The sequence below is a fragment of the Tachysurus vachellii genome, chromosome 3 (assembly GCF_030014155.1).
Source record: "Tachysurus vachellii isolate PV-2020 chromosome 3, HZAU_Pvac_v1, whole genome shotgun sequence".
Classification (NCBI taxonomy): Eukaryota; Metazoa; Chordata; class Actinopteri; order Siluriformes; family Bagridae; genus Tachysurus; species Tachysurus vachellii.
In genome coordinates, this window is record NC_083462.1 from 29,321,357 (window position 1) to 29,346,403 (window position 25,047).

General features: G+C 37.0%; 4 protein-coding genes across 13 annotated transcripts; 2 read left to right on the forward strand and 2 right to left on the reverse strand.

The window, feature by feature from the left end:
* Positions 1-343: 343 nt before the first annotated feature.
* LOC132843374 (NAD-dependent protein deacylase sirtuin-5, mitochondrial-like) lies at positions 344-8,196 on the reverse strand. Of its 8 annotated transcripts, XM_060866643.1 has the most exons (11): positions 8,053-8,192; positions 7,213-7,344; positions 7,050-7,131; positions 6,456-6,589; positions 6,012-6,083; positions 4,879-5,032; positions 4,544-4,631; positions 4,385-4,438; positions 2,577-2,700; positions 905-1,020; positions 344-575 (listed from the first exon to the last, which is right to left on the reverse strand). In XM_060866643.1, the coding sequence occupies exons 2-11, from the start codon at positions 7,315-7,317 to the stop codon at positions 503-505; spliced, it is 1,002 nt and encodes a 333-aa protein (XP_060722626.1). In that variant the 5' UTR covers positions 7,318-7,344; positions 8,053-8,192; the 3' UTR covers positions 344-502. The 8 variants fall into 8 exon arrangements, with proteins under 8 accessions (XP_060722626.1, XP_060722628.1, XP_060722627.1 ...); XM_060866645.1 differs by lacking the exon at positions 7,213-7,344 and having other exon boundaries at positions 7,050-7,165; positions 8,053-8,196; XM_060866644.1 differs by lacking the exon at positions 6,012-6,083 and having other exon boundaries at positions 8,053-8,194.
* A 1,683-nt stretch (positions 8,197-9,879) lies between these two features.
* LOC132843375 (E3 ubiquitin/ISG15 ligase TRIM25-like) lies at positions 9,880-14,684 on the forward strand. Of its 2 annotated transcripts, XM_060866653.1 has the most exons (5): positions 9,936-10,073; positions 10,300-10,514; positions 10,786-10,881; positions 10,971-11,204; positions 11,300-14,684. In XM_060866653.1, the coding sequence occupies exons 2-5, from the start codon at positions 10,335-10,337 to the stop codon at positions 12,056-12,058; spliced, it is 1,269 nt and encodes a 422-aa protein (XP_060722636.1). In that variant the 5' UTR covers positions 9,936-10,073; positions 10,300-10,334; the 3' UTR covers positions 12,059-14,684. The 2 variants fall into 2 exon arrangements, with proteins under 2 accessions (XP_060722635.1, XP_060722636.1); XM_060866652.1 differs by having other exon boundaries at positions 9,880-10,514.
* A 491-nt stretch (positions 14,685-15,175) lies between these two features.
* Positions 15,176-20,052, reverse strand: si:ch211-121a2.4 (transmembrane protein 205). 2 transcript variants are annotated; one of them, XM_060866655.1, is made up of 5 exons: positions 19,960-20,052; positions 19,015-19,178; positions 18,696-18,859; positions 17,232-17,578; positions 15,176-15,761 (listed from the first exon to the last, which is right to left on the reverse strand). In XM_060866655.1, the coding sequence occupies exons 2-4, from the start codon at positions 19,112-19,114 to the stop codon at positions 17,276-17,278; spliced, it is 567 nt and encodes a 188-aa protein (XP_060722638.1). In that variant the 5' UTR covers positions 19,115-19,178; positions 19,960-20,052; the 3' UTR covers positions 15,176-15,761; positions 17,232-17,275. The 2 variants fall into 2 exon arrangements, with proteins under 2 accessions (XP_060722638.1, XP_060722637.1); XM_060866654.1 differs by having other exon boundaries at positions 15,176-17,578.
* Positions 20,053-20,627: 575 nt separating this feature from the next.
* LOC132843378 (ciliary microtubule-associated protein 2-like) lies at positions 20,628-24,863 on the forward strand. The gene is made up of 9 exons (XM_060866658.1): positions 20,628-20,677; positions 20,815-20,891; positions 21,287-21,408; positions 21,686-21,823; positions 22,998-23,123; positions 23,236-23,409; positions 23,530-23,667; positions 23,944-24,074; positions 24,724-24,863. The coding sequence occupies exons 1-9, from the start codon at positions 20,628-20,630 to the stop codon at positions 24,794-24,796; spliced, it is 1,029 nt and encodes a 342-aa protein (XP_060722641.1). The 3' UTR covers positions 24,797-24,863.
* Positions 24,864-25,047: the final 184 nt, after the last annotated feature.

Below are 25,047 nucleotides of genomic sequence, written 5' to 3' on the forward strand. Positions count from 1 at the left end.
TTGCTGCCATGTAGGAGAAATAAGACATAGTATTATACTCTCAGTGAAAGTTGCTCAAGAAAAGTGAGGTCATAGTGAATAACCCTGTGACCTATTAAACTAATCGTCATTGAATACTAGAAGCTGTACTAAGAGTTTTCTTGAAACAGAATCTGGTTGAAAATGGCTTGACCAAAAAAAAACGATTCACCATTTCCACCATCTGTGCACTCAGTTGATGTAACTGAGGGGTGCAAGGGGTTCAAGCCAAGTGATAAGACTTTTGGACAAAAAAATATCAGTGTTATTAATAGCTTGCTGCAGCTGTAATAGGAAAAATAATAATAATTTTAAAAAAACAGGGTGAGGCATAGATGGAATTTTATTAATTTTTGTCAAAGATTATATTTTGATTTCACGTCAAATAAAACAAATACAGCGACGGGACATAAAAGTACACAACGCTAAAAATGTGCTGTTTGTTATAAAGTGCTGGACCAGGCGCTTTGGACTGGTGGATTCCTCAGACACTCTCGCTCTCATGGGGTGCCAGGGCAGGAGGTAGTGTGCTGCCACACGGACCCTCAAAATGAAACCTGATGAAGAGAAGGTTAAAACACCTCGATTGGCTCACAGCTGCTTTTAATAGTGCATCATTGGAACACTTCAAAACAGCAAGTTTTCAGGATGCACTCACATCACAGGCATTCAGTGTGAACACTTTTTTATGTCTAGAAGAAAGATAAATGTGTCTCTCAGTAAAAAAAAAAAAAAAAATCTCAGGGGTGTTTTTTTAGACCGTACTCAATTGTGTGTAGAAGACGGATTGAAATAACACCCAGAGAAACAGAGATCTCTCTCTCTCTTTCAATATCTCTCACTCTTTCACCGTGTGTGTGTGTGTGTGTGTGTGTGTACAACTCACATAAAGCGCTTGGTGGCAGGTGTGCATTCCATGTTAAATTCAGCCACAGGCACTCCCCTAGCTGCCACCTGAGGAGCAAACATGGCTGCTGGGTAAACTATCGAGGAGGTACCCACCTAGAGAAAAGAGAACACACGCGCACACACACACACACACACACACACACACACACACACACAGTTTAAGATGCAGAATGTTTATTTTACAATTATTCATAAGCCAGTAGATTTTGCTCCAAATAATGTTTAATCCGTGAGTATAGTGCTGACTGTTTTCCACAGTCTTTTCCTGCCTATATAAGTCTCCCTCCTTGAGCATAAATTAAGAACGCTTGTGTTCCTGTCACACCTGCAACCTTCATCATAGCTGACAGGGCTAAAAGAACAAAAACCAAAACAAGCTGGCTGGCATTGTTGTATTGAACATCTTGCAATTAATTAGCATCAAAGCATGTTCTAGTCTATGAAGAACATATAATCCTGTAGTATACGATAACACACACACACACGCACACATATAGTTTAACACAACAACACTGAAGCAGAAGCTTCGAACATAACATCAGAAAAAAAGCCTCATTACACACAGGGATTTAACTGAGCTGGCAGGATTAATTATATAATAATTTCCATTAAGTACTAGTAACTCTCCCAAAGATCCAGAACAATTAAACTCTAACTAAGTTAGGGATATAAATCCCAGAACTTCTTATTCAGTGAAAAAAAAAAAAGCTATTCAGTTATGTAAAGTCCACTGTGTATTTTTGGCACTGACCTACATTACCAAAGTGTATCTTCTGGACTCTTATTGAAAATTAAACAGCTTAAATATCTGATGCAAAACCGAGAAGGTTCGACTGAGCCCTGTGAAACCGAGTGCATGAAATGCTCAAAAACTAGAAAAAAGGAGTGAATCGTATCAGCTCATTGTCTTATTTGCCACAATTTCTTATACCAAAGCAAGTTGGCAATGATGACAAGATTTTATTCATTTAAGAACGTCGTTTTGTACTTTGATTCTATTCTAATTTCAGTTAGTACAGAAAAAGTATTTGCATCCTTAACCTTACATCTAAAGAGACAATAATGTGTTTCAAGAATAAGTGACATTTATAAAGTTTAGTGTTCAAGCTTAACAAAAGTATTATGAAACTCGCTTGTAAAATATTAAGGTCTTCTGATACAAAATCCACATATCAAGACAAGACTGGCTAATTGATTAGAACAAAAGAAATGGCACCCCATGACAGGAAGAATGTCTGAGAACGTCTGAAAATAAAAAATAAAAGTGTAAACCTGACAGGAATTCTTAGTCCTTTTTCTACATGAAAACACTCGGTGAAAACTACTCTGTAGTTCCTGTTCATACATTATACAGCCTCTCTATATTCCAATCTCCTAATGATTAGAAAATATATAATATATAAAATATAATATAAAATAATAATCAATTAAGAGCTATTCGATATGCCAGAAAATCCTGTTCTATCTATTGTAGATGTGTTCAAGTTGTTTGTTGTTGAGTGCTTTAAGTCATTTTTATAGACACTTAATAAAAATGTAATTAAAACGTGGCAGCACAATCAGTATTGCTAAACTTCAGTTTTTAGTATGATGAAACTACGCCGTAAAGGCCGCTTCATCACCTACCACATCTTTCTTCTCATACTCACCACTAAGCAGAGATCACATCTATCCAGCTCTTGATCCACTCTGGCCAGAATATCAGGATCCAGCGATTCTCCAAACCACACCACGTGAGGCCTCAGAAGACCTCCACAGCCCTGCACCTCACATCTACACACAAAGACGTGCTGCCACATGAGCATATATAATGAAGTTATTATGCATTGCTTAAGAAAAATGTGAGTCTTTAAAGTGCCACATGATTTTAATGGTATGATCTCCTATAATAGAAATTAGTTACTGTAAGTGCTACGGTTAACTGTTTAAGTGCTTAGAAGCACCACTAATTTGAAACCCTGCAGTCTTCAGCTGATTCAATTAGATGGCTCAACAGCCATCATCTCATCCACACATGTTGACGGTATCTCCTTTTGAAACAGCAAGTCAGCGTGATAGTGTGTTGAAGTGCTTAACTGATTCTCATAACAAACAATGATGTTAGATATACACTAGTCCCTGATTCTAGTCCCTGACTCTAAAAGAATGTGACAGTAGCTTAGCAAATTATCACATACGGAGAACAGCAAAGAGATTTGCCATGTGTTATGGGAGACAAACTGTACATATTTGAGCTCAGGCTGACCATCAGCAGTGACAACAGTGCCACAGAATTATCATTGTTATGCTACTTTCACGCAACAGAAAATTGTTCATATAAGGCACCATAAGTGACAGCAGTATTTGGTGAATAGATGTTGGTGTGTCCAGATGAGAAAAGTTGTGCAGTGCCATGACTATCAATGGGAGCACCCGCTGCTTATTCTTTATCTTGTATGCTATGATGCAGATATTCACTGCTGAATTTTTCACTGCTGAAAATGAATGTTTCATTTTAGCTATTTTTTCTAGTTGTGCCAACCGCTGCCGACTTGTGTGGATGTAGCTTTAGGCATCTGATGCTTCTGAAATCTGATGCTGACAATTCTTATATTATTTGACAAAATGATCACTTAAGCCATACAAATATAATAATAATAATAATAATAATAATAATAATAATAATAATAATAATAATAAATATCCCTATAAAGGCATAATCACATTGTCAATCACTTTGAGGTTACAAGACATTCCGTTATTGAAGAACCCTGTGTTTGGAAAGAGATGGTTCGACTCTGCACTGAAGCAACAGAAGAGGCTGTGTCGTGAAGGAAGCACACAAATAGCCTTTACCCTCCTCAATTAGAAGCTTTCGTATAATAGGAGAAACCTAACTTTAGCACAAGACTAAAATAAGGAAGAAAAGAGAGTATAGTTTCTATTGCTTCTATTTAATTATATGAATACTAGAGTAGAAGAAATAGTGTCATTAAAATGTATTCCCCAAAAGTGATGAAGCATAAACTTAACACAAGAAACTCGCACAACTATTGTAATTTTTCCAGATGTTCTATTATAACACAACACAAAAAGTTCTAAAACACTGATTTTGATTTCAGAGGTACTTTAAATACATTAGTCGCAATGCAGAATTACCCTGTTTATAAGTATTTGCTGCCCTCTAGTGGAGCAGCACTCAAACCTGTTCGCGCATCTTTTAAATCAGGTGTCTTCAATTTTACCTGCAAAGGGCCAGTGTGGCTGCAGGCTTTCATTCCAGCCTTACAAAAGACACTCTTGTTAGGTGATTGGAAACCAAGATGAACATGGCTCCCGATGGGTTCGAATGAAAGCCTGAAGCCACGCTGGGCCTTTAAAAGTGACGACCTCTGGGTTAAATCATTGGTGTCACTCTATTCAGCAGATTTAGGGCAAAGAGTTACATGCAGTAATGTACTTAATTTCCTCTACACACCTGGGCAGATGTTTTTCTGGTATTCTGGCATCTTTGGCTTTGGGATCAGGTGCTCTAAGGAAGCAAATAAAAAATAATTATAAAAAAAAAACAAAAAAAAAAACAGCGGTACACGTACGATGTGTGAATGTGTGCACTTCTGCTTGAGCCGATATTTACCCTTTCCCCTCCAAAGCAGGGCATATAGGGCTCTTATAGTTTGCCTTGACTTCACCACAGCTCATGCAGCGAGTTTTAAACAGACTACCTACACCAAATGATAATTCCCAATTATTATTAAACAGTGTGCAGCATTCCTCTGTGCAAAATATAATATATACATACACACACGCACGCACGCACGCACTTTCACGCACACACACACTCACAACTGCATAAGCACTCTTTCTGTAGGCAATATGTCCGTTTCCTCCGCACAGGGTTTCATATTATCAGCTGGGTAAATCCAGCTGAAATTGACTTCACTATGTGTCAGTTAGATGTGCTGTATTCACCATGGATCTCCAGAACATTTTTGGAACCTGCTCGCCGGTGCAGCTCATCAATATTCTGAGTAATGACAACTACAGAGCGGCCCTGCTGGCTGAGGCGGGCCTCACACTCGGCTATAGCCAGGTGGGCTGGATTTGGCTCCTTGCTTTGCATAACCTGCATCAACAATAAAAAGAATGTAATTATGAATACGGTTAATGAAAACTACCGGGTTGAGTTCTGTAATATTCAGTATAGGAGTTATACTGCTCACTGTTTATAGTCATAGCTATAAATAGAGTCAAATAGAAGAGAAAAGTACTTGGGATGATCATTAATAAAAAAAATACCAGCTGCACTCAGCTGTGAATCCACAGTACCAAAAAGAGGTATAATAAAGAGAATAATTAAATAAATACAAATTCATTGGCACATTGCATTTTCCTATGTTGTTGGCATGTTGTACTGCTATGAGGGTATCAGGTACTGTTTTTTAACCAGCTCAGAACTAGTCCACTAACAAAAAGTATACTATCAGGCTGAAAGCATATGGACACCTGACCATCACGCTCATATGTGGCTCATCCTTAATCTTTGGGCACAGAATTGGAAACACACAATTGGCTAAAATTTCTCTGTCTGCTGTAGCATTACATTTTCCCTTGGAACTAAGAAGCTCAAAGCTGTTCCAGCATGAAAATACCCCTGTGAGCAAAGCGAGTTCTGTGAAGGTATGGTGTGTTGGAAAGGAAAATTCAAGTGTCCCACACAGAGCCCTAAATATGACCTCGCTAATCCCACTTATGCTGTTGTAAGCTGAATGAACAAAAATCCCTACAGACACACTCCAACATCTAGTAGAAAGTCTTACCAGAAGAGTGGAAAAGGGCACTAAAGAGGGCAATAAATCTTGAGTGGGATGTTTAACAAACACCTATGGGCATGATGGTCAGGCATCCACACACCTTTGGACACATTGTGTAACTTGGCAAAAGTGGTCCTGTGGTCAGAAGCTGAGAACAGTATAGCATCCAAATAATTTCTGCTCAGCAGTAAATATCGGAAATATACATATACATAACCAAATACCATCAGAAACATACACTAAGGATCTTATTATTCTAATATATTGTAATTAGAACTATTATTAGGATACCTCACGCCTATAGTGATAAAACTCCCAAACAAGTGATGGATCACGAGAGAATGCGTCAGGGGTGGCCAAATCCTGCAAGAAAAAAGATACTGATACTTGATATTCTACTGCTAAAGTCTATGTAATACAGCACGTCCAAAAATCCAGGAACCAATATGAATATGTCAGTCTGAATATTTTGAGCAAAGGCTGCAAAAAATGTGATGCAACGGCTGAGGAAAATGTGTAGAGCACAAGAGTGGTCATGTATACAATATGCTGTAAATAATAAATAGAAAATTATTTGGATAAAATGTTACGATCATTGGTTCCTATAGTTTTAGACACCCTGTACAAAACAACACAATAAACATACAAACACACAAATACATGTACAGTACTCATGATTGTGGAGTTCCAAACCAGTATTAGTAATAAAGTGCCCTAAGGAACTTTTTCTGCTACCTGAGCCTGCCACTTCCTCCAGTAGCCACCAGCTCCTCTGAAGGTTGGGACTCCACTCTCAGCACTGACGCCAGCTCCAGTGATTATCGCTATGTGCTTGGCCTTAGTAAAGTCTTTACGAAATGCTGCTAAATCTGTATATACACACACACACGATTTTATATAAAAACTAAACGTTTAAATCTAACTATAAAAGCAAAGGATGTTGTTGATTCATTAATTAAAAATAGTAATCACTGGCAAATTGCTGTGGTATAAGAGAAATAAGAACACTTCAGGACAAGTTGTTATAGGAAAATTATCCACTTCAGGTTGGTAACAAATCTGTCATTTATCCTTTATTTATTTTGTATTCTACTAAAACTATTCTAGTGTGTTCAGTTGTAATGTCCTCTGACAATCTTCATACAGTACTTCATGTAATGTTTGGGTATAATTATCATGACAACGCAATGATTATGCACATTAGTCTATGGCATCATCGGCAACTTTTAGTGAGATTTTAAGGCTACTGTGCTACTGCTCATGTGTGTGTGTGTGTGTGTGTGTGTGTGTGTGTGTGTGTGTGTGTGTGTGTGTGTGTGTTGACTCTACCTGAGCTTGGTCTGGCCATCTTTTCTGCCCATCCGGTGAATTTGACACACATACGAAGACTCGCAGCCTTGCACACTAACCTCTGCACAATCATCAGAGCAGGAAAATCACACACTCTAAAACAAGCACAGATATAAAGGAAACGTGTGTTAAAATGACACACCTGCATAATCACACACAGGGTGGAACCTTTCCAGTAGTTTCCAGAATTTAAATTCAGAGATCTCACACACACTATATAGCTAAGCGTTCGTAGACACTTTGCCATCACAGTTAAATGCCGTTCTTTCCTAAACTGTTAACAAAAAGTTGGAAACACACAAATAGTGATGATCCATGTAGACATGGTTTGTCAAGGCTGGTGAAGAGGAACCCTTTTCTCACTAATGCTCTTGTACCTAAATGATCACAAATCCACACAAACACAATACAACATCTATTGGAAAACCTGTTTAGAAGAGTGGAGCTTATTATAACAGCAAAAGGGGAATGAATCAGGAAATGGCTGTTCACCAAACACATATGGTTGTGCTGGTCAGGTGTCCACAAACTTACAGCACAATATTGTAATTCATTAAAAAAAATCACTGTCCACAACTCAACCCTAAATAAATACGGGCTTAAATTAGCTATTTGTCTTTACTCTGATTTACAAGCAATGCAGTAGTCGGTTTTAAATAGAAATATACCGTGTTTGCTTGTCAGTGTTTATTTTTTACACCATTGTTGCCTACCACAGCTATTTATAGTTCATTACGTCACTTTAGCTGTTATCAAGCTTTAGTCTGAATAAAATTACAACTCGTTATTTTAAAAACTAACATCACTTACCCTGATAAACAAAAGTTCCTGCGGTATTCAGACCAAGGCTAATCAACAACCATAAACAACCATAGGCTAGCTAAGTGACAGGACGAAATATTAAACGTTATGACTACTGTAAGACCTTGTCGTCGCTTAAATATCGTTCACAGTATACATAATAAGCAGCAGTCAAGCTCACCTGGAAACTATAGCTTCTCCATAAACGTAATTCAGACGTTAAGACGGGGAAAAGACGCCTGCAGATGTCGTTTTACGGGCAGCCATCCGTCAGCACGTCCGCCATATTGGATGGGGCATGAATCCCTCATAAGCCAGTACAAGTTCATGTGGATATTCAGCTCTGCTGTAATTTGTTTTATTTAATTATTTTTCTTTTTTTGAGCTACCAACAAATTTAGAAATTCCTTGAGTTTATCCTAATATTTATCCTTCAGTTAGCATAAACACAATTTAATATAAATGTTCCATTACAATATACAGTAGCTTTAGCAAAGTATCATAAGCTAAAGTAAACTAAAAGGGAACAACAACTAATATGGCACAAGGATCAACAGCAGCAGTCAACAGCAGCAGTCAACAGCATTCATTTGTAAAAACAGCCACAATCCCTGTCACAACACAAACTGCCTGAACTTCATATGACTAAATATTAAGAGCATTATTTAAGTTATAGAGCATTAAGCCCGAGGGGCCCGGTGGCTTAGTGGTTAGCACGTTTGCCTCACACCTCCAGGGTTGGGGGTTCAATTCCCACCTCCGCCTTGTGTGTGGAGTTTGCATGTTCTCCCCATGCCTCAGGGTTCCTCCAGGTACTCAGGTTTCCTCCCCCAGTCCAAAGACATGCATGGTAGGTTGATTGGCATCTCTGTTTTTTTTTGTGTGTGTGTGCCCTGTGATGGGTTGGCACTCCCTCCAGGGTGTATCCTGCCTTGATGCCCAATGACGCCTGAGATAGGCACAGGCTCCCCGTGAACCAAGGTAGTTCGGATAAGCGGTAGAAAATGAGTGAGTGAGTGAGCATTAAGCCCATTATTAAATGAAAACAGTCTTGAAGCTTTGTCCTGTTTAAATTGATTGTTACATCTATATTTTGCATAATGTTTGTCAATAATCTTAATGGATGCTATGTGGGAGCTCATTTAATTCAGATAAATCGAAAAGATTAAGAAAATCTGGAAGATTTGGGCCTCACCATGAGGGCAATGTTGTAGATGTCAATCTTATCTCAAAGGTTTCAAGGCCTACCTATGCTTACTATATACACCAGACACAAATAAAAGGAGGTCAAGGGAACACATCTGGTGTCCTGAGAACTGTATTTAACAAAAGATGTTAAAGCATGCAGCTGAATGTACCTCATTTTCTGGTGTCACCAAGGAGGTGCTACTGTACATTCATCTGTTTTCTTCTTTTAAGACTTTAAAAGGAAAAGTGCAGAGAGAACCCTTATTCAATACTGATACAGATAAGTTACATTGAAATTAACACAGTCTGACCCGTATGTGCAAGTTAAAATTCTCAGTGCAAAGTTGATCACTTGACAATTAAACATTTTTCTTTAGATTCACTCTCAACAAATATGTTAAAATGTTAGACCATCTCATGAAGTATTTTATAAACTGAACCCAAAATCAATTAATTATTTCTGCCTGCAACATTCAATTACCTTATTCAACGCTTGCTCTGAGAAGTAATAACACTAATAATAGCCAATAATAACACTTTGAATGGCAATCACAATGGCTGATATGCTAAGCTGATATGCTAAGCACCTAGCTTAAGAACACCCACCTAGCTACTTCACCAGTTTATTGTTGTTTGTTTTTGTTTTAGCTTCTGTTCAAGATCATGAAAAGTGTCTGCTAAATTTGGAACATAAACTTGCTTGCATAGCCTCAATTTGAAGATTTCAGTTTTGAATTACATTGCAGAGTAGGCTCTTATTTGCATAACCTAACCAGGAAGTGGGCTGAACTATAAAAAATGAAACTGACTTCTGTGTAAGTCCTTCTATACGACCGCTCTCGTTTGAACTGGTTCTTATTTATTTGTTTAACTAAAATGGCAGAAGTTAATGTTTTAATAAATGAAGACGAGTTCTGCTGTTCAGTCTGTTTGGAATTACTGAAGGATCCAGTGACTTTAACTTGTGGACACAGTTACTGCATGTCCTGCATTACTAGTAGCTGGGATCAGCAGGTAGGGATCTACACTTGTCCTCAGTGCAGAGCAACCTTTGATAAAAGGCCTTCTCTACGCAGGAACAACTTGCTGGCTGGTTTAGTGGAGAAAATAAAACAACGTGGACTAGAACTCTCTGATCACTGTTATGCTAAATCTGGAGATGTGGAGTGTGATATCTGTACTGGAATTAAATACAAAGCAGTCAAGTCCTGCCTGGTATGTCTGGCATCTTACTGTGCAGATCATTTTCGACCTCACAAGGAATCTTCTGCCCTGATGAAGCATACTGTGACTGAAGCCTCTGCAAAGCTACATGAGAAAATCTGTCCACAGCATGGAAAACCTCTGGAGATATTCTGTCGTACAGATCAGAAATGCATTTGCTATCTATGCACCTTGGATGAACATTCCAACCATAATTTTGTTTCAGCTGTAGCTGAGAGAGCAGAGAAAGAGGCAAGTGAACATGAAACAACTGCATGCACACATAATTTACTAACACTGTTAAGAGTGCAGAAGGGTGCATAATATTTTTACAGTCATATTTCTAAGCTATAGTGTTGAAGCTGAACATATCTAAAATTTGATTCATTTCCATAACTTAAACCTCTCATTAATGCCAAAGAAATATGTTGTTGTTCTTGATTCAGTTATTGTATTTACATGTTGCAGTCATTGGTAATTCAGGAAAAACAGATAATTATTTAACCTATCATTTTCCCCACAGAAACAGGTATTAGAGACCCAGATCAACTACACACAGAGAATTCTGGAGAGGGAGGAGGACCATGTAGAGCTGATGGAATCTTTAGAGTCAATCCAGGTAAGGTCACTTGAGAGATGAACAGGATAAGAGAGTGTTGCTTTGAAGCCTTAATTAAAGCTAAACAACAATTTTGCCCATCCTGACAGAATTCCGCACAAGTAGCAGTTGAGGACATTCGAAGGTTATTTCAAGAGCTTATTCAGTCCGTTGTGATAAAATGCTCTGAGGTGACAAACCAGATAAGTGCTCAGGAGAATGTTGAAGTTACTCACACCAAACAACACCTGAAGCAAGTGGAGCAGGAGATTGTTGAGCTCAAGAGTAAAAACGAAGAGCTTAAGCAACTCTTACAGACAAAAGATGACATCCTTTTCCTCCAGGTAACCTATATGTTATTCATAGTATTACCTCTTAAAGTACTGTACATAATCTCTGTTTGGAATTTATATTATATTTCTCTTTTTATTCCTTGTAGAGTTTCCAGTCTTTCCATGATCTTAGGCTACCTGAGGCCATTTCCAGGGTAAACATTAATATGCCACGCTCATATGAGGATGTAAAGATATTTGTCCATAAGCTTAAAGAGAATATCAAAAGTACCAAACTGTATCCTGATTCAGCTTCTCAAATGAACAGTAACCAAATGACTTTAGAGAACTCTCGGGAACTCTCACAAATCCCAACCATCAACCTTCTTTCCAATCCGTTAGCAGAATTAGAAACTACTTTTGTAATTTCATCAACACCTGAAACTAAACCCCAACCCATGTTTGATTTAAAAAACTCTACATGGTTTGGGTTGTCCTCAATACCTGAAACTAAGCCTGAATACACCTTTGGTTTAAAAAAAAATACAGGGTTTGGGTTGTCCTCAACACCTACCACTAAGCCCAAATCCACCTTTGATTTAAAAAAAAATACAGGGTTTAGGTTTTCCTCAACACCTGCCACTCAATCCCAAACCAGGTTTAGGTTTTCCTCAACACCAGACACTCAACCCCAATCCCTTTTTGGTTTCACAAAGCCTAGCGGGTTTGGGTTGTCCTCACCACCTGACAGTCAACCCCAAACTGTATTTGGGTTGTCCTCAACACCTGACACTCAATCCCAAACTCTGTTTGGGTTGTCCTCACCACCTGCCACTCAATCCCAAACTGTAATTGGGTTGTCCTCAAGACCTGGAACTCGGGTCCATGTGGCCCGAGAAATTCGGATAAGCGGTAGAAAAAAATGAATGTATGTATTTGGGTTGTCCAACACCTGACACTGAATCCCAACATGTATTCTCTGCAACACTTGACAGTCTTTGTTTGTATTTGGAATCAGATCAAAACCTACCGCTTAAAACTAATCTGTATTTTGGTTCTCCTCAAAATCTGCCACTCAATCCCAATCTATGTTTATGTTGCAATCCCCACAAATGCTACTCAATCTGTTTTTTGGGTCCTCTCAAACCCTGACACTCAAGCCCAATCAGAATTTGGGTTTTCCTCAACACCTGAACCCGTATTTACGGAAATTCTTAGTATAAAGAGTTGCTCCTAGTGATGCAATTCTTAGAGATGTGGGTGTTTCCTTTTAAAGTGAAAGAGAATATCCTAAAACGATAAAAGTTATTCACAAAGCATCTTAACCCTTAAAAGAGCTTATAAGGTCAAAAATTCTTAGGAGTACAGAGAAGGACTTTTAAGTTTCATTAACAGAGGAGAAACTTGGGGACAGGTGAAGAGGGAGAAAAAATGTATTGCATACAATATTTACTAATGATAGTGAGTTAATAAGATTCTACAGGTTATTTCGTGGATTATTTTTGCGACCAATCATATTAGAGAAAACATCTCTGACACAGAGCAGATATGGCATTTATTCTGCCGCTATGTCATTTGGAGATATTCTAACATCTCCAGAACAGAGCTGAAATGCCATAGCAGCAGAAATTATTATATATTTTGGCGCTGTGACATTTCTTTTCTGTGTCAGAGATGCTTGCATTTACATTAGATTTGTTACATTTGTAACATACAGATGTTAGCACATCTCTAATATGATTGGTCACAAATGTAATCCCACTATACACTATAGCATTATATCTTAACATAGAGACAAAGTGAAGAGTCTTTAGATATTTTTAAAAGTTTTTGTTGGACAACCAATCACAGTCATCAAAAGAGTGTGTCATACCTAGTCACAGGGTCAGCCCTGCCTCCTCTCTAAGATAAAAGTTTTTGTCTTTTCTTTACTCAGCTCTTCTTGCTCTGAGATTGAATCCTGAATCACTCTCAAGCTAAGATTCCTAGTTAGAATTTTTTAAGCTAAATTAGGAGCTCTTTGAGAGTTTAGAATCTTTATGAATACGGGCCCTGATGTTTAATCTCATTCAATACTTCAACACCTGTCACTCAATCTCAATCTGTTTGGGATTCAATCAGCTATGATATGCCCTGCTTCTGAATGCTGGTGTGCCCCATCCAAAACCTATGAGTCAGACATAAAATAACAGTAGCAATACAGTCGATTTAAAAAGTTTAAGTAAGTTTACATTGATTTTTTTTTTTTTTTTTTACATTCTTGTGTGTTCACTCCACACTTTAACTTAACTGAAAGCTTCCGCATTGGTGTTTGAGTTAGGAAGAATAGTACGGAAGAAACAGGAAAGTGTTTCAAAACTGTCACTATTTAAAAATAGAGTAATAAACATGTATAGAATATTAGCTAGAAAGATGGTGTGGCTTCAGGGGTGCGTGTGATGTACTTTCTTTTAAGGTACTCTCAATTAGTGATTTTTTTCAACAGACAATTGTAAAACTGTATTAAATATTACATACACATTTCATCATTAAAACGCCGACTGAAGACCTACATATTCAGGAAACTACATATTCAATTTCAACTAACACTTCTTTCCCTATCTTTTGCATTTAAAAAAAATAAATAAACACACACAACCTTTGATACTTTTTCATTGTAACATTGAACAATGTTTTAAACTCATGGTGTCTTAAGTATGTAACCTAGTGAGCCAGCATTAATGTATCCAATGTTAGAGATTTAAGCACTTATGTGCGTCGCTCTGGATAAGGGCGTCTGCCAAATGTAAATGTAAATACAACGTTTGATACAGTCATGGGGAAAAGAAAGTACACACTCCATCAGTTCTTTGTTTATTTCTCTGAGCATAGATAACAATTGTGTGGTCACCAAATTCTATAAAAAGTTAATAACCTAAAATGACAACAAAAACACACAACAGGTCATGTGGCTGCAGAATAAACCAAAATCAAGCTTGGGTTTTTCTTTATATCTCTGAGCATTGAACCATCTGACTATTAAATTAAATTTGCTGGGACACCAACTCCTGGGACTATTGTCAACTATCTTAAAAACTGCCCATTTGCAAACAATTGTTCATATTATAGAATGATAAATTTCAGTTTGTTTTGTGATAACCTTATAATGCTTAACAGATTGAAAAGCAGCAACAATTGCTTCTCTGAGATCAAGGCTAATGCCCTTTCTTCTTGGAATGATGTAGACACAGCTGAATGTTACAGGCTTTTAGGCTTTTATTGTGGTAGTCACACTTCTTGATGAATAACTTATCTCGTTCATTTATTTAGTAGCACCTGGCTAATTTCTCTCTTACATATCGTGGAAATAGGAATGGTGCAGTTATTTTTTCCCCATTTGGTTTCTGAATGTAGTTTGACTGCATCATGATATCTATTGTGGGTTTTGTCACATGAAGCTATTTGTTTCCAAAAGTTTGTAAGAACCATATAATTGTTAGTTAGACCCAGGTAAATAAAAACCTATTATTAAAGGGGAAGTGTACTTTCTTTTTTCAGTGACTGTACTGTAAATATTCTTTCATTTGTGTGAAAGTGTTACATTAATTATAATAAAATATTAGCCTGTGTGACCCTTTCCAATGTGATTTTTTTTTCTGGATTTCAGTGCACTAAATGGAATGATGAGTACTGTATTGCAAAAAAAGTTTAAGATCCTATGGCAGCACATCCCCCACCAGTTGGTCGCCATTTATATCACAGCTTGTTTTTGGTGCTTGAAATGAATTTTAATCAGACTTTTCAGTTTTGTTCCAGGCTTTTATTTTAAAAAATGGAACACAAAGTGACAATACTACTGTAGAAGTCATAAATACCTGAAGAGCATATTGAACCTTTTTAAATAAATAAAAAAGGAAACAACATCCACCATTTAATACTGCATAATAATCCAGCACAATTACATATACACCAGCACCACTGAAAACATGTGCCTATATCACGCCCCACTCTATTGAACACAACTCATAATGACTGATATGAATTCATTCTGGGCTTCATCGGTATAATTAAAAATTCTATAATTCTATCCAAAGGCACTGCATGAAATATAGCATCAGTTAACAAAAAAAGCTTTAATATCGCTGCTGGTTCATTTGCATTCATTAAACAGAAACTATTCCTTAGCCATAGGGATAGATTTAAAGCATCACCAGCTTAATTACTAAAATATTTTTTTAATGCTCAATGCTCTAGTCTAAATACCTCAAAAAGCTAGTTAAGACACAAATACATTGTCAATGCCCCCAGCAAATACTAGATAAAAATGCTACATGGAAGTATGTAACATTATATCAAAACATGGAAGGAAATTTAACCCAGAGTTTGCATTTCTTAAGCAAAATGAGCCAGAAATGTACAAAAATGGACAAGTTACCTTAACACCAATCAACATTATTGTATAATCATGATATATTTACACACACACAATATACTTTTGTCAAGACATTACAGTGATACTCTGATGCCATTTCTGTGATGAACTGCAGAATGTTGTTGCTGCTTTAGGTGTGTATAGAGCAGTATATTCAACTGGCTATGAGGCTGTGTAACCTGCACAACCTGCATGACTTGAGTGGTAAAGAGGCAGGGCTGTAAAAGGCAAAGCATTTCAGTTTGTCCATTTAAGAAGAATTCTTTTTCAACGTGAGAAAAGAATACATTCAGAAGCATACTACTGGCAAACTTGGTCAAAAAACAACTGCCAATAACATTGGGATACCAGCTCCACTATGATGTAACATAATGCAGAATGTATAGTGCAAATCACAGTACCAAGATTATCACTGCTAGGTCAGAACACAGGAGATTATAATGCCCTGTATTATTCTTTTTCATTTCGGCATACTACATTCAGTGAAACAAATTAAGTGTCAAAAAAATAAATAAAAAAAAAGGAAAAAAAAAAAACGCTTAGCAAGTTACAATATCTTGAATGTAGTCACATTTACCTGATATTTCATATTACAGTAAACCAAATACAAGCTTATTAAGCCAATTTCCAGGTATACACTGACCGGCCAATTTATTAGGATCATTTTAGTCAAGCGCATCAGTTCACATCAACTATGCTTAATGATCAATGTCAGAGTATTTTACTATATTTAAGCTTTAACTTTTCTTTTTTCTATTGATTGATCATTTTGCCTCTTCCTAACAATAAATGCTTTAAATTAGAGAAAGATTCTGCAAACACAACAAGACTATTTTTCAAGCTCAAAATAAGTAAAAACAAATCCCTAGAAATAGGTTCATAATATCTTAAATTTGATTTTTTAAATCTATTTACAGGTAATGTTGGATTAGTTTGTCTACATTCTAGATCATTTAACATGCTAAGATGTAATTTCTTCAGTACTTTCAGCCAAGTGGATGTTTTAATGTGGTTTACTGCTAAATGCTGTACATTTAAATGTGATGTGTTTCCCCCAGTCCCAATTAATAGTCACCTGCCTTTTCTGATGAGGAAAAAGTACAAATAAACTGTACATAAGATATTCTTTTCCCAAGCCACCCAGCACCAGGGAAGTCTATCCCTGACCTTTCTATGTCAGACCTATTTATATAATAATCACAAAAACAAGCACCTGTGATTTTTTTTTTTATTTATCTTATGTTTATCTTATGTGTCTGTATTACATAATTTACTTTCGTTTACACTTTGAAATCAGTGATGTAGCTCTGTGGTTTTGTCTAGATATCTGATATAAACAGCATTATTCATGGGTTAATAAATTTTTGGCTACCCCTTCTTCCAAACTTTCACCGTAAATCTTATGTGCTCAGATAACTTAAGTGCATTATTTCATTCCAGCTAAGCGCAAGACACAGACACAAGATCTTCTATTTAAGATCTACTGATTAAAGTGCAGCTCCAGCTTGATTAGAATGAAAACCTGCCCCCACACTGCACCCTTGTGGATAAGACTGGACATCACTGCACCACAATAAATACTACAAAGATATAAAAGAAAGGAAAAAAAGGAGCTAAGATTCTAAAGACTACATTGACGGATGTTACACAGCATATAGACATATTAAGTGTGTGAATGTGGTACACACCTTATTTTGGGGAACATGATCACTATAAAAGACCTGACTGCCAATCAAAGGGTTGTAAGGTTTTCTGCCAGGTAATAAAGGCTGTAGCCATTGCAGACAATACAGCAAAGGTTACAAAGCGATGAGAGGAGGTGATAAAGCCACAATCGACTGCTCAGCTGCTTGTACTTGGGGTCTTTGTCACACAATTTGGAGTAGGCTTCGCGGTTGGATGAGAGCCCAATGTCCTGTCCCAGTCCACAAGCCTGCTCAATCATGTGCATGTCCGCCATAATCTCAGAGGTCAACTGGCCAAACCATTGGGCATTCACGGCTGCCACAGTCACACACACAAAGAAAACAAAGATCTGTCCAGAGGTGGAGAGATGACACAGACAGACACATGGGAAAAGGAATACACGTTAAGCCAAATTGCATAAACATGCCAATAAACATGGGGGTCACTTTAGCTTGATTACAAGGCATTTCTCTGGCATTTCCTAGTTTTGTGTCCCCTTTTTCCCTTAGATGGAATGGTCAATACAAATCAATACAAAGTTATTCTGATTGTTCACCTGTATCCTATGATAAAACAAAATGGGCATGGTGTCATACATACATAAGACCCCTCCCACATCTGCAGGGCACAGATTTCTTTGCTTTGGTGAGCATAAACGTTTTGCAAATCACTTCACTTTCAGAGAAGGGTGGAATCAATGGCACTACAGTGGGGCACAAGATGATCTGACACCTGATTTCCTTAGGATAATATTCCTTTGAACTCATATTTCTTACATTTTATATACTATTGATATAAAATATCAGATACTTTAAAGGCACAGCTTCCAAACCTTTCTCTAATTCTGAAGTACCAGTCCTCTGTCCTGCACATTTTTGTGTGCCCTAACACATTCACTTGAACTCAGAAAGAACAGATAATTAACTGCTTAGTTCAATCAGGTTTGCTGAAAGCAGGGAAAACTAGAGATGGCTTGGATCCAATACCCAGTAAGCAAAATAATAATAATAATAATAATAATAATAATAATAATAATAATAATAAATAAATAAATAAATAAAAAATAATTTTGCACTGAACAAATCAGATATCAATTATTGTACAATTGGCAGGGATTTGACTCAGGTAAGGTTCAAAACCAAGATGGAGAGATTGTGTAACAGATTATGTACACTGGATTTGGTGCAGCTGTTCTTTGAATTAGTTAATTCTTCCTTTTAATTAATACTGCTCTTAAAATCATCCTAACTCATTGGAGGAACTTTATTCTTTAGCACAACATTTGTTTACAACTGAAAATTGGGCCTAATAATAAACCAGACACAAACATGAAGTTAAAATACATATGCCTTATAAAATAACGATATGCCTACGTATTACAAACGATTTTAAAATACATGTATAAAATCAAATAGGGGCAACACATTGTGTTTGAAGAAGATTTCCGTGTAACCTGAGTTGCATACCTGAAAGGCCTCTTTATCATCCATCAGGTCACTGGGATGGTACATGGCAAAAATAGTTAGGTTGAAGAAAGCACAGGCCGAGCCAATATGCAGATAGTAAGGGAAGAGTCGACTCTGAATAAAGCCGTAGGTGTGTCTGTTTAGATGGCTGTCCATAACAAATCCTTAAACAACACAATCATGCCAAATAACAATTTATCAAGCAGTTACACAATTATGTACCAGTGTGTCTGAACAGACTGTAAAGGCTGCTTCTCACACAAACTCACAGACAGTATGGAATGTGATCAGAGGCAGGTTCACAAAAATAAACTCTCACCAGAGATAAAGGTGACCCATATCTGCATGCCCCAAAAGGTGGAGAGGAAGACGAGGTGAAAAAGTTTTACAAAGAGAGATGGCTCTGGGTCTGTGGACATGATCAGTAGACACCCTCCAATTTCGTACGTGCTGTACCTCCGATCCTGTTCTCCTTCCTGGTTACTACATCAGCAAAAAAATAAATAAATAAATAAACATTATTTTGTGATGTAGAATCAGAGATACAAGAGTCTGTAAGTTAGCCTTTTGAAACAGGAAGCCCGAGTGAAGGATTTTTGAGATTCTTGACTGATTTACACAGAAGGAAGTTTCAGATACATCACACAGGTTTTATTTTCTTGTAAATGTTCATAGTAAGTTCCAATAACACCAAAGTAAAACTCAATTATTTCTATTAGTTCTAATCTATTTTCCAGCCTTTCCCTGAAGAAGGTGGATGAATTCACCTTTCACCTAAGATGTGGTTTAAAATGACCTGACGTCCACGACTAGAAAATAAAACACCATATATAAAGTTACCCAGTTTTCATGGAGTACCTAAAAGTGATCAAGAGTTATTTAGGTACTGTAGATCCACTAATTCACCTGTTGGTCTATGGCTCTAATCCTACAAAGTAAGTCTACAGTCTACAAGTCTAAACGTCATAAACTGACTAAAGTGAAGTCTGCACATGTTTAATAACTAAACCAATGTACTCAAGTGGCTATGAGAATGAGAAGTGAACATTCAAATAAATAAACACTGTCGAGCTAGCACACAACTTGTTCGGCTAGTTAGACAACAGTCCTGCCTAGAGAACATTCACAACTTTCCTTGCTTATGCAATTTGACTTTCTATGTACATTTTGCCTAACACCGCAGTTCTCAATGTCTTAACGTCAAATTAATATCAGAAAACTACCGTCTATTTATAAAACATTCGTATTTAAATCACGGACCAACCTGAAACTCCAGTTAGCCGTTTTGACCCACACTGTAACAGATTCCTTGGAATCTCCTCCAATCACAGCGCGCCCCTGGCAGTGACGGTGTAGTTTAGATAACTGGGCGTGGCAAAAAGTGACGACATGCTCCAAATGACAAATAGCGTGAGGCCTATTTTGCATAAATCTACTGTATTAATGTATAAACACAATTATGACTGTGAAGTGGTCTGAAAGGAAATAATTTAGTCAGAAAATGGCCATCATTAAGAAGAACAAACCTAAGTTTTGCTACTTTATTAGTGATAATCTATTTTGACAAATGATATAGAATGAATTAAAGATGTTTTACGCCGATCACAATCAAACACATTAGACCTCATATTTCCACATTGAGAGATTCAGCACAATTCTTTACATTTCATCACTTTATGAAAGATTACTCAATTTCCAGAAGAGTGTTTTTCTTTTTGTTTTGCTCGTGTTTTCTCATCTACTCCATAATGTAATCGAGTGTGCATACGTTCATATGAAGCATAAAGCGAGGACTTGACTAGCTTTGTTGCTAGGAAGTAACGCATTAATATTGTATCACGTTACGTTGCCATAGTGACGGCCTTCTCAAATACACAGTGGGTCCATATGTTAGGACTAGAGGTTTTAAATAAGACAAAAACAAAAAACAAAATGGACGAAATAAGGTTTCAAGGGGCCCCTTTTGGAACTCGTTCAGCCAGGTAAAAAAAACACTGACTTTTTAAACTACATATATTTGTTGTATACATTTAATCAAGTAATCAAGTAAAACAGTTTATTTTTAATTTTCTTATTAGACTTTTATAGTTCATAGACAATGCATTTTTTTAAATTCCAGGTTTGAAGTAAATTCTGCAAACAAGAGAATGGGAACAGACACTCAGCTGCCCTACTACAAGAGAATGGTAAGTGACTTGGTGAAGTTCAAACAGTTATTTTAACATTTTGGCACTTACTTTGTAAATATTCACTCTGTAACCTATTCACTCTGCATTTTTTTTCCGTAAATATTCACTCTGTCACATCTCACATAGTTGTGTCAGTTCAGTTAGCTAGTCATACAAGTTGAAGCACCTTCAGATTGGTGTGTTTATGCACCTGCACGTCACTCCATCCGAAGGATATTGTAAAGCATTAATAAAGTATTCTGATTCTGAATAAAATATTACTTTTCTTGTGTACAACTCAATGATTTGTGCATAGGTCTGTGTATGTGACAAATAAAATTTGATGTGATTTGTTTACAAGTTTAGCTTCCATACATCTTCCATGTTTTACTAGTTTTCCCATTGTATCTTATGCCATGTTCGGGAACACCAAGGTTGGTCCAGGCACATACAGGATCCCCAGTTTCACTGAGGAACTAGAAAAGAAACCTGGCAGCTTGAGAGGAATCTGTGAGACCAGAGAGAAGCGTTTTAAAGACTGCCAGGTACACAATTCAGCCACTAGAGGGGTTCACAATCTTATTCAAAAAGCTATATAGGATAAACTATTGACTATATCTGTACCTTGGTGATGTTTTTAAAAAGAGCTGTATTATTTTGAACTTCATTATATTTTTAGGTTAGGCTTTATTTTCTTCTGAAGTTTGAGTTACCTAGATGAAGTGTTCTCTCAACTGAAATGTTTTTCTACGTATTTAGAAATTCTACATATGTGCATTACATATGAAGTAAAAAATATCCATTTTTTTGAACGGTTTCCAGAGCTCTACCCCAGGACCAGGTACTTACGGTAAAGGCGGAATCCCTTCTGCGGCACTGGAGGAGAAGGAGAGAATGTCTGTGGGGACCTGTCCTTCAATGGGCCACGCCGATCAAAATCGCTTTCATACAAACACTGTGGTAATTATTCAAATAATTTGTAATTGTTATTCTTTATAGAAATATAGATGTCCATTGATTTCCAAGGCAAACTGAGGATCTTGCAGAAGCAAGGTATTGAGTCACCAGACTAATGCTACATATTCTACATATATTAAGAATTATCACATAATCACATATCACATAACAAATAATGCAGAATACAAGAAACAGACATTCACAACAACTAAGTGGTGGGATTGGAATTTTTGATTGGTTGTATTTTTTCCCCTATCTTTTCCAATTATGTCCAAATAGTTTTACTTTGGTCTCATCAGTCCCTAGTGCCAAGACTGGTATTGGACCATCCACTTTCTGAAACTAATTTTAAGCTTTGGTAGTACTCACTTAATCTCCACCTTATCACCTGATATAAAAGTCCTCTTTTTCCTATTCAGCAGGGCCATCAGATCCTTTGTGATCCACTGGTTGCTACTGGGATAACAATACTCTGCATTGTGATAATCAGATTTTTAACACAGAAGTTGATGTAGTCTTTAAAACAGTGGTTAAATTCTTCAGGGACTACCCTGTACACCTCACAAATTATATTCCAGTCTGTCTCCTCAAGTCTGTCTTCTACAGCAGAGTTTCTTCAGCCTTCTTTATCTGCTTGTTCACTGTCCTGATGTTAACATGATCTAACTAGTCAGTATGTGGGGGGTCAGATGCATTAAACTGTAATCAGATCAGTCAAGAGGTGGCACAGCAGCAAACTTGTATGCCTCCTTGAGGCATAACAGATCAGGTGTCCTATCATCTCATGTTACATTCTGTATAATGTAAGAAACATGTGAGTGTGGAAGGGAAGGATACAGTACATTATTTAAATCTCCAGAGATTACTGTGAATGTATTGGGATAACCTGTCATTGATTAGCCAGACAATGCTCTGTTGTGGCTGTACATTTGGATTACTAACCTGTGCTTTATCTGGAATTAAAAGAATCTATTATTTACATCAATAAGAAGTTCACCTCCTCTGGGGTTACTGCTGTCCTTCGTGTATCACGTAGCTGTGCCCACCAAGAAATCTGTTCAGTAACTTTGCAGAATAAATACTGTTTGTCAGCAATAAGCATGTTAATAAAAACTTCTCACAATTGGATAATTAAAAACCCACTCGCCTGTTTTTGTGTGTTTTTCCAAATATGCAGGACAGTAGTTTGGGCCCAGGTATATACAATCTGAAAAGCTCTACTGAACTGATACTGAGTCGCAGAGTCAGTAAAAGAAGCCCATATGACTTGTCCACTGGTAACGGAAACATCTTCACTCACCCTGTGAGCACCTCTTTTTTTGTGACAGATTACTACAAAATTTCAGTGTTATACATAACAACCCCAAATGTACTGTATGTATGAATAATTAAATTCATAGGAATGCTCTGTCCAGAAATGGGTGAGTCCAGACCCAGGCACCTACCCCAAAGAGTTGCCCAAGTTTGGTAAAGAGCTACAGAAGCCTGAGAAGAAGAAACATGGGGTGTTTGGTAGTAGGGAGCAATACCCTGCCACCCCTACTGAGAGAATCTACCTATCCACTTTGTCTCAGTTCCCACGGGCTGCGGTACATATAACACATATCTATCAACCCTTTTAGTCTAACTTGCAATAATGTGTATGACAAACTTGAATGCTTGTACCTTAAAACCTTTAAATCCAAATTTATTGTTTCTTTCCTTGTCAGACATCTCCCGGCCCAGGTTGGTATAATGTTATTCCTATCACTTCCACATATCGATTGGGAAGTGGCAAACAAGCCCCATTCCTCTCCACTGCTCCACGGATGAGCAAGAAGACGCAAATGCTGATAAATAAAAACCATGTGAGGTCCAAAGTGCATTTATACAGCAATCACAAAGTCTTGAAATGTCTATACAACGCATATTGTTGAGGGAAAACATAATTTAAATACCAACAAAAATGCAATATGATACATTTTGACTGTTTACTAAGCAGAGCAATTACCACAGAGTTAAAAATCATTTATGGATCTAAGTATATATTTTTAAAACAAATGTTAAAACCAGTTAAAAAGTTATTGAGGACATTTGTTTGATTTTATTAATAATATGGAATGCATTTTGATGTTTTTTTCCAGAATCCAGTTGGGCCTGGTCGCTACAATATAGCAGAGTTGATTCTGAGCAAGAACAAAAACAGTCATATATCATCATTTATGTCAGGTACCCAGCGCTACCTACACTGCCCCAAAAGAGACAAGTACATCCAGTAAGTAACTCTGTATATTACTCAAAGCATGCATTCACTTCCAAATCTAAATAGAGTTCTAAGTTTTAAGATATGACCTAGCAATTAATTAGGAAACATCTTTAAAAAAGCTTTAAGACATTTAAATGCATTTAATAATAATTTGTATAATTCTAAATGCAATAGAGCCAATAGTATGTGGACAACTGACCATCAGACCTAGCACATCTGTAGCATTAAAATTTCCCTTAACTGGATCTAAGAGGACCAGATTTAGAAGTTTTGGTTTGCCAGCTCTGCAGTAAAAGAACTCAAGTGTTTTGCACAGAGCCCTGACTTCAACCTCACTGAACTCTTTTGTGATGAACTTGAAACACTGACTAAAACCCAGACCTCCTTACCTGACTCACTAATGCTTTTGTTGATAAATGAATAAATAAACACAATATCCAACAGCCATGCTCCAAAAGCTAGTGGAAGTTAATATCATAGCAAAGCAGAACTAAATCTGGAATAGGATATATATATGTGTAATGGTCAGGTGTCCACATATTTTGGGCCATGACTACAGAAAGTCAAGATCATTTTTGATCATTGAGTACAAAATTGTAAATGAAACATGATGTCTGTATTGTAATATGTTTTTTGTTTAATCATTATTATTCATTAGGGAGAGACTCAGGCCTATCAATGTTCCGTTGGACAGATCACTTCTCATACAGCCAGGGAATCACTTCATATGAGCAAGCAATCCAAGGGGTCAGTATTTGAGCTTTTAAATGTTCCAGTGAACTAATACCAAAATATTGACAGATTGTGTTGTATATGCTGTAATAAAATTCCATACATACCAAAACCCTTAAAACAGAAATGCAGCTAGATTAAATAATAACAATTATCTGGGTTACTGACAAATAAACCATTAACTCAGAGACTGGAGCAATAAAGATTGCTAATGTTCACATGCCAAAATCCTGTGTGAACGCACAAAGTA